We start from the raw sequence: 16090 nt of genomic DNA on the forward strand, positions 1-16090 counted from the left end.
GAACATGTGGTCCCTGAGCCAAGCCTTGCTTCATCAGTGTCATGATATATTTCTTCTTGCCACCTGAGGACTCCCACTTGCTGCGTAAGACAGCAGTTCTCCAGGAGCCTGTGGAAGGATGTCCTGGTCAGGCCAGGCTCTCCTGGGGACTTGGTACCTGTAGGTCCTCCAGGTGGGGCTGCTGGCCCCGCCTGCACCACTGAGGGCTCTGGAGCTTCTCAGTGCTGTGGAGAGGAGCCTAGGATGGCAAGCCAGAGCGCTTGTCTTTCCTTCTCCCTTCTCAATAGGAAACTTCAAGGTCTTCTGATCCTCTCCGCACATTTCCATCCTAACTGTGTTTGATCGTTTGCTTAAATAAGATCCTTATGGTGTGACTGCTGCCAGCAGCACTGTTTGAAACCTGTTAGCTGAAACAAAAAGCCTTCTCGGAGGGAAATGAAAGGCCTGACTTTTGAAATCTAAGCGTTCCTGTCCATCTGTCTTTTTTCAAATGGCCTCCATTTAAGCTCTTAAATGTGTTCTGAGTGCCCCTTCCACTAAGAATATTCTGGGTAATGTTATGATTTTTCCCCCAGCTACAATTACCCCGGCTCCAGGACTAACAGCCTGAAATGCTGTCGTCTGTGAGCCAGGGGAAATGTGAGTTACAGGCTTCTTGAAAATTGCAGGCCCTCAGTCTGCACAAGAGATGGGCTCTTGTGTCTAATCAGGTTGCCTAAATGAAAGCCATTTGGGTTGGGTCTTCCAGGCCCACAGGAAGGCAGCGGTCCTTTGTGGAAACTGTCCTGCTTAGGGGTGTGCTGAGGAGTCTCAAAGGGGACACACAGGGAAGGAGGGAGTTGAAGTTCACAGTCCCAGACTGTTGCCCACTCTCCCTGGTGAGTGGAGGAGCCTGTTTAGAAATTTACAAAGTGGTGAGGGCACCTGGATCTTTTATCTCCAAGATCTGAAGAAAAAAATTTTGGGGGGGGGAGGATGTTCGGATGTCCTCAAAAAGCTGCCTATCTCTTGGTTTGGAGGACACGGTGGAATTCCTGTGGGTCCTTTCTTCCCTGCCCTCTGCTGTGAGGCTTGAGCCCATCCACCGCATTCCCTGAGCACCCACTCGATGCTGGGGACTGGGGTGTCAGAGCAGGCAGCCACAGGCTCTCTGCTCTCACGGGCCGCTTGTGGTCTAGGGTAAGGGAAGGGTGAGAATATCACAGGCAGTGGACATGTGTTGGGGGGGGGCGAGTTACTTCTACTGGGGGGAGTGTACAACACTTTATTATTTTAACAACGTAATTTTTTTTTTTTTTTGGAGACACCAAGACACAGTGAATTTTCCCCTAGGGTAGCGCATGGAAAAGGTCACCCAGCTTATTCTTTGTTTCATCTCGACATGATTTACTGACATAGGTGCCTGGCAGAACTTGTCTGTGCACACATTCCTTAGAACCAGGGTTCCGGAGACAACCATCCTGCCGCCTTTTCCTCACCATCAGTGAGTCCCGCATCACAGCGGCTTGCGGGTCTGTTGCCAGCAGGGGAAACAGGGAAGGCAGGGTGGGCTGTTGATAGTGGAAGAACTGAGGTGTTTAGACGCAAGGTACAAAGGACTTTTTCCTGAATTCTTTATTGTTGTCTCTTTCTTTTCGTTCCTCTCTCAGCTTTTAAATTCTCTGCTTCTCTGAACACCCAGCCTCCGACCCCACCTGCAGGAGTTAATGAGTAGATCTTTCTGTGCAACCCCCTGCCCACTTTTTTGTGTGATTAAATGCTTTCCTGATGTGGCAAAATATATTTTAAGAAATGCAACAAGTCTTTGGGCTGCAAAGAGGCTGGTTCTCATTACTTTGCAGCCTTTGTGTGTGTGCACAGCCCCTGGATGTTGGGAAGGCTGACCTCTGTTTCCAGGGACATCATCAGGTTTGCTAATGTAATCAGCATTTCCCTGTGGAGCTGTGTTTCTTGCCCGCTTCTAAAACTGACAGCTCTCTTAATACTCACTGTGTGGGAAGGTCTTTGGAATAAAAGTTTATCTAGAACCTCTGTCAGGTCAGGAAGGAGAGGCAGGTATCTGTTGACCACTAAGGTGGTGAACACAAGGAAGCTTAGAAAATGGGCTAGGACAGAGCTAATGTGGAACACTGACGGTCTGTCCGGCTCTGCCTGGGCGCTTCATGTCCTTTGTGCCTCACAACAGCCCTGTGGTTGGCAAATAGTAGCCTCGTTTTACCCATGAGGAAGGTGAGGCTTGGAGAGTTGAGATGCTTGCAAAAAATATATAGCTGGTGAGAGGTGGAGCCCAGCTTCATGCCTCGTCTACCTGAGCCCTTGCTCTGCAGACCTCCAGAAAGCCCTGTTTGTTGCCAGGGCCTGGAGAAATCTTTGCTGTAGGTAGTGGCTTTGCCTCTGAGGTGTCAGACAGCTGGGCTCAGGCTGGGCTTACCGGTCATAGGCCACAACTCAAGTGATATCCTTCTCCTTCCTTCCCTCCAGGTCACCATGGAGTAATAAGTATGACCCTCCTTTGGAAGATGGGGCCATGCCATCTGCTCGGCTGAGAAAGCTGGAGGTAGAAGCCAACAATGCCTTTGACCAGTACCGAGACCTGTGAGTTGCTTTTCTCCCTGTGCACTTCAGTGCTTGTGACGTTGATAGCCACATCCTCAATGGCAGTGTGACCAGGCCAAGCAGTCTCCCTGGAATCTACTACCTGGCTCACCTGACTAAACTTAGGAGCCACGCACAGCAGGAAGCAGGGCACCATTTGATTACTGCATGGGTTATGAGATGACTCAGTCTCAGATCACTGCTGCGTGCATAGTTAATTGTGTTTTACTCCACACCATAATTCTCCGTGGCAGCAGTACCTCTGGCACAGCACCTACTGCGTGTAAGACACAGCGCCAGATACTTGCTACACGTTGTCTCAGATCTCCACATATACAGTAGGTATTTTATTCCCCATTTTTCAAATAGAAAAATTAAGGATCAGGCTTGGCGTGCGTAGGACAGTGGTTACGGTGTCAGCCACATGGACTGAGGCTAGTGGGTTCGAACCCAGGCTGGGCCAGCGAAACAATGACAACTGCAACAAAAAATAGCCAGGCATGGGTGGTGCCTGTGGCTCAAAGGAGTAAGGCACCGGTCCCATATGCCAGAGGTGGCAGGTTCAAACCCAGCCCCAGCCAAAAACTGCAACCAAAAAAAAAAAAAAAAAAAAAAGCCAAGTGTTGTGGCAGGCACCTGTAGTCCTAGCTACTTGGGAGGCTGAGGCAAGAGAATCGCTTGAGCCTAGGAGTTGGAGGTTGCTGAGCTGTGACACCATGGTACTCTACTGAGGGTGACATAGTAAGACTCTTGTCTCAGAAAGAAAAGAAAAATTAAGGATCAGAAGGATGAAGGTACTTGTCCAAGGCAAAGAACGGAGCCAAGGATTAAAGTCAAATTTTGTCTGTCTGCAAAAGTTCCTCAGTTTCCTGTACCATAAGCTCAGTTCTCATGCTTTTACAGGTAGCTTGACAGATTAGAAAGGTGAAATAACTCACCCAAGTTCACATAGCCAGTAAGCAGTGGGCCTGGGACATAGAGCCATCCTTAGCAGAGTCTAGCACTTACCCATTCGCTTGTGACACTTGCGAGCCTTCCACATTCTAGGTGTTCCCGGAGTCCTGGGCACGTGCCCCATACGGGACCCCTGCCCTTGCCACACTTCCACTGTGGGAAAAAGGGCAGCAGACTTTGAGCACGTCGGTGCTGGGGGGATATGACAGGGAGCAGACTCATTCGTTTCATGGTGGTGACGCTGGGATGAGGTCTGACAAGGGGGGGGTGGCAGCCAGGCAGAGGAGCTGGTCATGCCAGCGTCTCCCGTGTCCTGCACGTGCACACAGCTCAGTCAACCAGCAGGTGCGCACACTCAGTCTTTCTCAAATGGAAATTAGGTTTAAAAGCAGTTTGGACCTATTTGGCCCCTTGTGTATCTTTATATGCTCCTCATGAAGCATCTCAGAATACTATAGGAAGACAGCCTGCCCGTTCTGCTGAGTGTGAAGGTGGAAGTGGAAAGTTCCTCCTTGGAAAGTGTTCACTGGGGCTCAGCACGGTGGCTCACATTTATAATCCCAGCACTCTGAGAGGCTGAGGTAGGAATATTGCTTATGCTGAAGAGTTCAAGACCATCCTGAGCAAGAGTGAGACCCTGACTCTTGTAAAAATAGAAAAATTAGATAGGTGTGGTAGGCACCTATAGTCCCAGGTACTCGGGAGGCTGGGGCAGGTGGGATCACTTGAGGTTCCTGTGAACTAAGCTGATGCTACAGCACTCTAGTCTGGGTGACAGAGTGAGACTCTGTCTCAAAAAAAAAAAGGAAAGAAAGTGTTCCCTAGATTTAGCCCCACAGGGGAATGGGCCTGTCACGCCGGCCTCCGCCTTCTATTGTGTTAGGAGGCTGCACTCAGTGTTTTTTACTGGGCTCCATGTTTAGATGGAAGGTGGTTCTGATTTTTTTAGACTTAAACGTTTGGGTAATTTTTCTTGATAAAGTAATTCAGACACATTGTTTCATGCTACCATTAGGGCCAGACTGGGAGAAGAGCCCAGCGCCGTCTCTAACTTCTGCTCCTCTTCCCCGCCCTCTCATTGTTCCTGTATGTAATGACCTGTGACAGTGACTTCTGTGGTGCCTGAGTGGCCTGTTGTCCTGAGCATTTCCCCATCATCATTAAAGACTTTAAAATAGCCCATTAAAGGCTCACACTGTAATCCCAGCACTCTGGGAGGCCGAGGCGAGTGGATTGCCTGAGCTCATGAGTTCCAGAACAGCCTGAGGAAGAGCAAGACCCCGATTCTTAAAAAGAAAAAAAAAAAGTCGAGCATTGTGGCAGGTGCCTGTAGTCCTAGCTGCTCGGGAGACTGAGGCCAGAGAATCGCTTAAGCCCAAGAGTTTGAGGTTACTGTGAGCTGTGATACCACAGCATTCTACCCTGGGTGACAAAATGAGACTTTGTCTCCAAAAAAAAAAAAAGGACTTCAAAATAGTCATTTAATCCTTAATCCTTGAAATAACTGTGGTGTATGTGGGGGTTATCTCATTTAATAGATGACAAAATGGAAGCTCAGAGAAGTGCTCAGATAGTGATTGCAACTAGAAAACAGCCAGAGCTGGGACCCATACCCTGGGACTGACTCCTTACACTGCTTTCTGTAGACATGTCCGTTTGTAAGGGAGCTTTTCATTTCTGTGTGCCTTTGTCTTTGTCTACACTCTTTTCTAAAGGTGAACTACTCGGAGGAGTGGAAAAAGGGTGACAGGACAGTTTCCTGCCTTCAGTTGGAAATGCTGTCTGTCCCTAGCACCTCAGGGTGCCATCTCTAAGTGGGGGAGAGTGCAAGGCCTCAGTGGTGCCTCGGGGAGGCAGGAGGCCTTTCATTCCCTCGTGTGTGATGGTACAGTGGGGCTAGGCTCTCCCAAGTGTCAGGGACCACAGGCCACTGATGGCATTCAGACTGTGATTTGGGATACCCGAGTCATCAGAATTTCAAACCAGCGTCTGTTCCCAGTACGCTGAGGATGTTCTCCTGAGGCCACCTGTGAGGACCATTTCCCAGCTGGACCACACATGGTGAGCCAGCCCATTTCTGGTGTAAAATAATGAAAAAATATATATATCCTTTTTTATTTTGTTTTTTAAAAACACCTTGGTACGTTTTTCACCTCCAGAACTTCCCATTCTCATTGTCCTGCGAGGTTGTTGGTAACAATATTGGTGATTACAGAGGGGTCTAGAGTGGGAGCTCTTTCCCCCACAATTTTAGAGCAGAGAGGAGTCGGCGAGGAGGCCTTGTCTTTGAAGGACACTAGTAGGTAGTCACACTGGGTTTCCTAGGGACTAGGGTGTTCCACTGGGTAGAGGGGCAGTAAGCCATACCTGTCCTTCATCCCTGCTTCCCTGTGCAGACCCGTTCTTATAGAAACGTATTTTCCTCCCTCCCCACCCCTCTTCCATGGACTCTTCCCCCCTCTTCTGTTCATGCTGGCACATGGAAGGTCACTCTGAGAGGAGGTGTCCACTGGCAGAGGTCACTCTGAGAGGAGGTATCCACTGACACTGCCTCCTGTCTGCTGGGTTTGGTCACTGCACTGCTGAATGAGGGCCTGGGAGAATGGCCTGTACTCCCAGCCTGATGAGAGATGCCCAGAGCCTTGGGGCAGCCCAACTCCTCCAGAGAAGAAGGGAGTGGTTGAAGACGCCCCCCTCGAGAGCAAGCCAGGCACACCGCTTTGCACAGAGGGCTGCATGGGCAGGCTCCGGCTCCCAGGGCACCCACTTCAGACTGGAGCTTGGCCTGAGCCCCAAAGTTGCTGGAACAGCAACTTTTAAGGAACAGACCCAGCTCCTGTGTTGACCCGGTCTTTGGTTCCCGATTAACCAGATGTTTCTGATCCTCGTGTCCTGATTTATAGAGTTAGGACCGACTTTGGCTTCTGCTCTGGTCTGTTGAGCACCCCCACTCCCCCAAATGACTGAAAACTGCCAGACCCCAGCCATCTGGAGCTCAGAATCCTCTCGTGGGGACTGTGTGCTGCAGAGAACTCCTGCTTTGTACTGGGAAGGCCACGCTGGACTTTGCTCACACAGATTTGCCCAGAAGAGGCCTTGTGTGTCCTTCCCGGCCACTGTCCTGCTGTACCCTCTTCGGCTCATACCTTAACATTGGGCCTGCCTTGTGCTCCCCACCCTTTGCTGTTGTAAGCCTGATATCCTCGTCCATACTTACTGAGTTTCTCCCTAAAAAGACAAGTAGAAGGAGACATCAGCAGAGACCCAGAGCCGGGACACGACCCAGATGGCCTGCAGCCCACACCAGCCTTCCCTGAGAGGGAGCTATCACCATTTCCCCAGAGGCTCCCCCTACCAGAGATAGAATCTTCCCTGGATCCTGAGGGAAAGACTTAGCCGTCTCCGACTCTGGCTTTGTTGATGCCTGTGTCTCTAAAGGCTTTGACTTTGTAGGGAATTGGAATTAATCATCAGCACATAGAGTCAGCGTAGTCTGTGACAGGGCAGGGGACAGGGTGACCCAGCAGGCCCTTCTGGCTTGTAGCTCCTTGGGGGTATGACTCCTACCTGCCCCCTTTGAAATTCACTGGCCCCAGGTCACTCTCCTAGGCCCCTCTCTCCTCTGGGTTTCTCCCTCCTGGGTGCCCCTCTTCCTCCTAGGCCCCTGTCTTCCTCTTAGGCTGCTCTCTCTCTCTCTCTCTTTTTTTTTTTTTTTGGCCGGGGCTGGGTTTGAACCCGCTACCTCCGGTATATGTGGCCGGCACCCTACTCCTTGAGCCACAGGGGCTGCCCTAGGCTGCTCTCTTCCTCCTGGGTCCCTGATGTGTTCTCACCCTCTGGTCTCCCCACATTTGTTTCCTTCTTTGCCATCCTCAGGGGCAGAAAGGGATCATAGTAGTACTTTGTCCTGTGTAGGTGACTGTCAGGCAGCTGTTGGTAGCACCTCCCAACAACCCTGTTGTTAGAATTCAGTTTTCTGAAGATGCTCAGATGACAGGCACATTTTGCCAGACTGCTGGGGATGCCTAAGTGTCCTGTCTGCTCTCAAGTCCTCTTTGATTTCATCACTTTCCTCCCTACCTGGACCCACCTCTAGGCTACTCTTCATTTCTCTCTGCCAAGACCCACATGTGTTTCTACTTCTGCTTGGCAGGCCCAGCTCAGTGCGGGGAGCATCACTGGAACTGAGCATCAGGATGCAGGGAAAGGCAGCAGAGGGACGGGCCTGGGCACTGGCTCACGGGATCACTACGCGTTTTTTCCTAGTAGAGTGGACTCTTTTTAGGCCAAGCCAAGTGCAACTTGACACAACCTCCTTGCTTTGTCTAAGTGATCTGTCTTCCCTGGGAGAGACTGGAATGGAGACTTTGCTGTGGGGCAAGCACTCCCAGCTGCCAGGCACAGCCGATGTGGAGTGTGAGCCACCACTGGCTGCCTCGAACCCCAAGATCAGTGCTTTGATTTTCCAGCTTCCCAGAGAAGACGGGAAACCTTCCCTGCTTGAGCTGTCACATTGGGTCTCGCCCTGGCCTCTGTTAGCCCAGGTTCTGCCCAAGACCAGATGTTCTGACCGAAGGGCTGGCACCGCTTTCTTCCAAAGATGATTACTCCCATCTGTGCCAGACATCTTGCCCCATGCTCTGCAATCCCTGGCTCTTGGCTTGGAGCAGATAATACCTTCAAACATGCGGTTGCAATTTATTGGCCTTATAAGTTAATTTTAGTGGGTGTGCAATTGATTGAAATCAAAGCTTAATGAAGGCCAGAGTCTGAGGGGTGGAGGAGCAGGGTGGGGAGGCGTTTTGTGCTTCGGGTCTGAGATAATCTTCAAAAGCTTTAATTAGCTTTTCTAATCAACCCTCCTTGTCTGGAACAAGTTTACAGAGTGAAATGAGGCTGGCGTCCCTGTGGCCGTCCGGGGCCCGCAGGCCTCTGCAAGAGCAGCTGGTGGTTGGGAGATGGGCCTTACCTGAGCTCCCCACGCCTCTCCCCTCTCAGGGCCACTTGAGAGCTGTGGCTATTCCTGCTCCTTCCTTCTATTTCCATCCGTCTGGCCCAGCAAAGTTTGAGAACCACTGGCCCCAGAAGGGTAGGACAACCTTGTTCATATGTGAGAAACATTTGTCACCACAGTTCTTATGTCCTTGAAACTGCAAGTTCCCAGCCCTGGACCCCTGGGCGCACCCCTTCCTTGGGATGTCAGCACAGAGCTGAAAGAGTTCTGGCATTTCCGTACTGTGGGGATGGGCCATGGCAAGGGGAGATTCTCTGAGAAAATAATGTGAAAATGGCAATAGTGTGTGGGTGCAGGCTCCAGGCAGAAGCCTCTGGCCGCCAGCACAGGGTTCGACTCTGGCTTCAGGAGAGGTTTGTGCTGGTTTCTCTGTTCTGCAGTGCTCACTGACAGATCCGGGCTGAGCCAGTGAGTCGACTTCTCCAGGCCTGTTTTCTTGGTGGTCCTGTGGGGTTGGAGCTCTCATTGAGGCTCTGTGCACAAGGCCCCGGCTACAGTGACACCTCATGTTCGCTCAGCAACCCTCAAGCTGCTGGGGTGACAGGGTCATCCTGCTCGTGGCAGCAGTTGTGCTGCGTGGCTGTCTGCTCATGTATTCTCTGTGTTTCTGATTATGGACAGCAGACTTGGCGAGGAAGCAGCTTCGAGATGCCGCCACCATGTGAGGGTGGGTTCTGGATGTATCTTTGCCACCACCCCCAGGAAGACCTCAAGGAAACCTGTCTTGAAAATGGAGTTAATGATTCCTGCCTGGTGCGCCTCATCAGACCACAGTGAGGCAAATGAAGATGCTGGTCACCATCTGTAGTGTTGGGGAGGGCCCTTAAGATTATTCACCCCTTGTCTACTAAGACCCCATCGGGAGTGGGGGCAGGTGCTAGGCTCGGTGGTGAACGCATGGGGTGCAGCCCCCCCACCTTAGGCCCTGTTTTCACAGGGCTGAAGAAGTGCACACAGGCACACATGAGGGCACAATGTGGTGAATGTGGTAAATGGGTAGAAGGCAGGTGCTGAAGTAGGGAAGGGCCTCAGGGGAGGGCTGCTAAGAGGGAACTGTGGGTGATTGCAGTATTGCAGGGGTTTGTACTTGTGCAGAAGAGCTGCCCTTCATGGGAACTTTGATTTGGGGAGAACTCCTATCTGGTCATTCCCTGATGAGAGTGGCTCACGGTACACAAACTATGTGTGCAAATAGCATGGCTTACGCTACTCCCTCCTTAACCTCTGGAGTCTGAACTTTGATTGTGTGCCAGGTAGAGGATGCTCTCCCATCAAACTCTGGGCACCGAGTCACTAATGGGCTTCACACGTGTTGTCGTGGCTTGTCACTAGGGGGAGTTGAGCATGTCCTGTGTGATGCTGAGTGGGGCATCAAGAGCTCATGCCTGGTTTCTGTGGACTGGCTCTACTGTGTGTCTTCTGTCTGTGTTTGGTCTTGTTGGAGCACAACTGTGCTGAGTCCTGCTTGTTCTCCCAGTGAATCATCAGTCCTCAGGTGGTCTTGGGGGGCCCAGGATAGCCTTATAACCTGGGGGGGAGGACCATGCTTGATCAAGTCCTGAGGTGGCTCCAGGTGGTTGTGGTCAGGAGTGAAGGCCAGAGCAGGACGGGGTAGTGAGGAGAGGTGCACTCTTCTGGGCGGCACTCTGGACACAGGGGGAAGAGCCCATGACAGCTCTGCCCTGCATCCTGAGAAATTCCTCTGGAGGCCAGATTGGGAGAGGGTGGGAGTGGAAAGACTCTGATCGGTCAGCTGGCTTCAGAGGCCTCGTTCCCTTGGTCTGGCTGAGTGAGATCTGCAGTTCAAGGCTCCCCAGCCTTCCACTGCCGGAAACGGCCAGGCCTGGGAGGTGGGTGAGTGGGGCACAGAGGAAAGTTCTAGAGCTGGAGAGACTGTTGGTTGGGCACATCCACCTTCACTGCCGGCCCCTTCAGAAAGGTCTGTGTTCTTTTTCCTTGCCTAGAGGGTAAGGTCTTTTTCCAGAGGAAGGTCTCCCGAGGATCTGTGATGGGCACCACCTGCGGCACTCCAAGAGCAGCAGGGTAAAGACAGGGACACTGAGTCTGGCTTCCAGCTTCTTGGCAGCGTAAAATTAGCTTCAGGTTTTAACATAACATAGATTTGTGTCTTTGGCCATGAACACGGGACATACATGTGCATCTCAACCTCTGAGGACTCACCCTGCCTGCTGTGAGCTTCTGGCTTGCCACAGCCTTGGGCTCATACAAAAGTGCTGGAAGCAGTTAGTGGGGAAACCCAAGCTCATCTCAGTTGTGTTTTCACTGGGCAGGGAGACAGGTCTGGGGAAGCCCCCTAGCTTGAGGGAGGCAGAGCCAGCCTGCTTCCCACTCTTGCAGTTTCCTGCTCTTGAGTTTCAGCTGCTTTTCCGTGACACTGTCCTGAGTAGGGATATCTGTCACGGTGCTAGAGCCCCAAACAGGGGGTCTGCACAGGCTTGCATGTCACTCCCACCCTAGGGCTAGTGACTGGAGCCCTCACTGCAGGTCTCCTTCGCCTGGCATCCTAAAGCCACAGCCTTGGTGTGCACTTTCTGATTTTCATCTGCTAAAGAAAGCTAAATGGAAAACAGGAGTGTGTAGAAAACAAGTTCACTCATCCACATGACCCCCTGAGTCAGCATCAGCAATGCTGATGCCTCCAAAATTCTTAGGTTCCTGTAACCATGTGGCACACAGTCACATTTGGGTTGCTGGGGTGAAACCCTCTCTGAAAGCAGGGACCAGCCCCCTCCTGTGGTTAGGGTCCTTCATCCTGCCAGAGGCCCTGCGCTCCCCAGGCTAAGCTGCCGCCCAGGTTCCCGTTGTGGAGAGCCATGTCGTGTAAGCATCAAGGACAGGCCACCTTGCAGAGGCTTAACCAACAGCTGGGGAGGATTCCCTTTTCCAGGACTCCCAGTGCAGGGTACTTAAAGGGATGCCCCAGATTGCTGGCCAAAAGTCAGTCCTTTCCTGCCCTGACTTCTTCATTGCAAGGTCGTATGTGCTCCATGCAGTGGTCCCACCACAGCTGGGATGTCTCAGGTGGTTAGCAGGCTGGCTGGGGGACAGAACACTAGCTCTGGGATTAACTAGACCTGATGTCCATTCCCAGCTCCCCACTTCTCAGTGCTGTGACTTGGGCACATTCCTTATATCTCTGGGTTACAGTTTCTGTAACTGTAAGATAATGTATGCCATAGTCCAGTCACAGAATGGGTTCTTTAAATGGCAGCTTTAAGCCAGGCACGGTGGCTCACACCTGCAATTCTAGCACTCTGGGAAGCTGAGGCAGGTGGATATTTTGAGCTTAGGAGTTCGAGACCAGCCTGAGCAAGAGTAAGATCCCATCTCTACTAAAAATAGAAAAACTAGCCAAGTGTTGTGCCTGTTGACAGTAGTCCCAGCTATTCGGGAGACTGAGGCAAAAGAATTGCTTAAGCCCGAGGGTTTGAGGTTGCTGTGAGCTATGATGTTGCGACACTCTAGCCAGTGCAACAGAGTGAGACTGTCTCAAAAAAAAAAAAAATATATATATATATATATAAAAAATAGGGCAGCTCCTATGGCTCAAAGGAGTAAGGCGCTGGCCCCATATGCTGGAGGTGGTGGGTTCAAACCCAGCCCCGGCCAAAAAAACTGCAAAAATCAATCAATCAATAAATAAATAAATAAAAATAAAATGAAAATGGCAGCTCTGAATGAGAGTAATTTCTTTGAAGCCCTAGAACATCCTGGATGTTGGTGTTCTCACCAGGTGGCCACATGGGCTGGCGGTAAGTTACACCACTAGTCCAGAGTACAAAAGACAGTCATAGTGGTGCCAAATGCGGACAGTTTGGTCAGATCCCAGAGCCAGATTGGCGGCCAGTCTAGCAGCACCATTGTTTCCAGAGAGCCTTCATTATTTCTCTTTAAGTAAAAAAATAAAAGCCTCGTAAAGAGAGGCTATAAAGTACGGCAGCCGCAGTCCAGATGTGCACTTCTAAGTGCAACTGGCATTAAAGTCGCACATGCCTAAGCCGATTGGTATGTTTGCTCAGGGGATTGTTGCACCTGTGTGTACTGGAAGGAATTTCCGCCAAATACCTGTCCTCTGTCCACAGGCAGACTCTGGGCCACGTTCCTTACACTGTGGTGAAAACAGCTGGTCTCTACACACAAACAAGGGCAGTCGGGTTTCAGCATCAGATCTGGACGTGGCCCTCCCAGAGCCAAGTGTTGATCTTTCTCCATTTTGTGTGGAACCAACTCCAGACCCTGGAGTGTGGGTAGGGGCATGCTGGCAGCAAGCAGCACCTTATGTTTCTGACCACACTTCCTGCGCCGCTCAGAACACAGACAGCTAGGCTGTCTTCTCTCCTGAGCCCAGAGAGAAAGAGCCTGATGAAAACCCACAGCCACTAAGCAGGGCTGCTGATCTGTTTTTTTCCCTGGTTTTCCTGGTGTCTCCATGAGCTTGCTTTCCAGAGGCTCCTTTGAGTGAAGGCTGGTCCACCTGGTGTGAGGAAGAGAACCCATGTTTTCCAGCCTGTCTGGACTTTGCACACTTGCGCCTGTGGGCAGCACCCACACCCTGCTGTTGCTTAGGGGATACACCCACCTTCTCGAAGGTAGCCAGTTAGGAGCCAGTGGACAAAAAAGGAAATGTTGATCTACATGGCAAGGATGGGGGCCAGATTTTAGAGGCCTCTCTCCGAGCAAATTGGAGAGTTTTCTTTTTTTTTCCTGGGGTGGAATTGAATTGTTCCCACCTGTGAGTACCAGCTGCCCTTTTTATGTTACAAGGATATTAAGGATGATCAGAAAAACAAACTACTGTGGATAGTTGGGGATTTTTGCTTCCTTTTTAGGCTGGGAAGAAACAAAAAGGTATTGTCTTTGGGCCAGAACCGCAGCCACTGGTGCAACAGCTCTGCCTGTGGGTTTTATTCTCTCTTTGCCATAAAATCAATCCTTTCTGTTTGAACTAAAACCTCAGCGACCTCATCTTTGTCATGACCAAGCACCAGCTACAGTGAAGTGTCTCACGACCATTCACTTATCACAGGTCTTGTTGCTACTGTCTGGTCAGGAGCAGAACAGACCATATACGTGCTGGGAGAACATAGGATAGGAAGAGAAGAACCATGTGTTCCTAGCTCAGCTCCAGAGAATAGACAGATCCTACTTGTTTCAGTGGCACCAGCATTTTATAATTTTTAGTTGTAGTTCATCAGTTAGCATTTCAGCTGGCCCCACCCCATGCCCGTCTTCCCAGCCGTCTCCCTTGTAAACTCTCACAAACCCTTGCAGGTCTCATCGACTCCAGTTGTGGCTGCGGCACTCTCAGCTGTGTGTTGTTCCCCAGTGTGAAAGAAGTGCCCAGACCGTCACCCCCCCTTCCTGGTGAACCGTCCGTTTCTGCACAGAAGTCTTCAGTGGGGCTGCCAGTACTCTCTCTAGACAGCCTTGGATTCTTAAGCACAGAGAGCCAGCCCACAGGGTCTGAGCTCGGCTGCATGCTCTCTGCGTTGTCTCACGTGTGTGGAGACCTCCAGGGAAGGGTGGTTTGGATAGGGTACAGGCGACAACACATTCAGAATCCCAGAAGCTCAATTGAAACCCTGAAGCCATGTCTGTAAGAATTATATATAACAAATTTGAGCAGAAAGCGATATTCAAGTTCTCAGGCCTAGGATGTGAAAGACAGAAGAAAAAAATACTCCGTTAGAGATGACTGCGAGCTCAGTGCGAGTGAGCCAGGTGAGGTGTGATCGCTAGGAAAGCTAGTTTGGTCTGGAGTCCCTATAGGGGAAGCCTCTCTACAGAGAGCCGTGCTAGCGTCTGTGCGTCTGCTGACACTTGGGGTGCTGTTTTTTGTTCTTACATCCTGAAGAACAACACTGGTAACTAGGCTGTGTTCACGAAGAGGACAAACAAGGTATGGGGACTTAAGGAGATGAATATAAGGATCAAAGGCAGAAAAGAAAAATCTTGGGGGATGTGTAAGCCAATTTCAGCTGTTTAAAAGGACCAGAGGAAAGGGTATTAAGTTCCTGTTTTGGGTCATTCCAGAAAGTAGTAGTTAGAACTTTTCACTTAAGTGCAGAGGTTTGAATTGTCCAATTTGAACTGTCCAAATTAAGTCCAATTTGAATTGTTCAGAATGGAAATGTTTGCCTTAGAACACTAGTGAGTTCTCTGGAGGTGTGTAACCAGAGCTTTGATGGAGACTCAAGATGTTAGGACCCTGCCCTATAGGGCTCAGTCTACTTGTATAGACCCTGATGCAGCCACCAAATCCTGGAGTTGTCAGAGCTGGGAGAGCTCCTCAGAGCTGGCCTCTGATTCAGCTCTTTGATATTGCAAATGAAAGAACATTCTTTGGTACCATGTTGGTGCCAAATAAATGCTCTTTGCTTTTGCTTAATAAAGCCAACTACGGGGGAGAGGGGACCCCATTCTAGCATCTGTGGGGTTTACCTTGGGGCCAGTAGTCCAAGTCTGTTGGAGCCTCCTGGGCCTGAGCCCAGTCCTGTGAAGGGGGCCCCACCCGGCAGTGGCCAAGAGTCTGCGTCTGAGCGAACCCAAGAACAGAACCACAGAGAGTGTTTCTTGGCACTACTGGAAAGGCTGCTCCCAGCAGGTCTGTCCTGGCCTTGGTCCTTTTGTGGCAGGTTGTGGCATGTGACTCATTACCTGTTGGGAGCCTTTGTATTCAAACCACAAATCCTACTATGCTCTCAGGAGGTAATTTGAAAGGAAGGAGTAAAGGCCAACCTCAAAGTTGGTTCCAGCCCTCATCTTCCCTGTGCATTTGCAGCCCAGCGCTGGCCAAGCCTGGGACTTGGGTAATTCATAGCTACAGCTCAGATTCCTGGAACAAGTTTCCATCCCAGGCCTCCGTGCACACCTCAGCCTCAAGCACTCCATAAAGCTTTTGGAGCTGATACATTTTCTTTTCTTCTTGCTTTTGTGAAGTAGGTCATTGTGAGTGTGAAGTATTATATTTTCTCTTTTTTCTTCTTCCCCCAAGAAGTCCTGTGGTTGAAGAGTTATGGACATAGAATCTAACGTACATGACTGTGGCATTCAACTGCAAGAGTGATTTTTCAGGAAGAAACAACCCAAAAAGTCTTAAAAAGAAGAGAATTACTGACACATTAGGCTTTTGGCCGATCCACGTTTAGGGATTAGCTAATGGCATAGAATAAACTGAGCCAGAAGTTTAACTGTCATTGGCTGTGCAGATGAACAGCCGGGCCATCCCAGGTCTTGCCTTTTTTGTTCCTGGTTCGTTCAGCTCAGAGGTGCCCCCTGGATTTTGACAAGCTTTTGGAGTTTATGAAACCCTTATCTGCCGTTGTAATCAACACAGTATTTTTCGAATGGCAGAACTTAGGATTCCAACTCCAAGGGACCCTATCTTTTTATACTCAGTTGTCTGAATCTTCTGTGGTTCCATCTGCCTTTAAAAACATTAATCTTGGCTTGGCGCCTATGGCTCAAATGGCTAAAGCGCTGGCCACATACCCCTAAGGTGGCGGG

At 50.5% G+C, this 16090-nt stretch overlaps 1 protein-coding gene across 1 annotated transcript in view; it reads left to right on the forward strand.

The window, feature by feature from the left end:
• CAPZB (capping actin protein of muscle Z-line beta subunit) overlaps window positions 1-16090 on the forward strand; it is a 77870-nt gene that overhangs the window by 36141 nt on the left and 25639 nt on the right. Inside the window, exon 3 of the mRNA XM_023509749.1 lies at window positions 2482-2595. Within this exon, the coding sequence (XP_023365517.1) occupies window positions 2482-2595 (114 nt within the window). The remainder of the gene's footprint in view (window positions 1-2481; window positions 2596-16090) is intronic.

This window comes from Otolemur garnettii, unplaced genomic scaffold (genome assembly GCF_000181295.1).
Source record: "Otolemur garnettii isolate 467f Iridium unplaced genomic scaffold, OtoGar3 scaffold00009, whole genome shotgun sequence".
Lineage (NCBI taxonomy): Eukaryota > Metazoa > Chordata > Mammalia > Primates > Galagidae > Otolemur > Otolemur garnettii.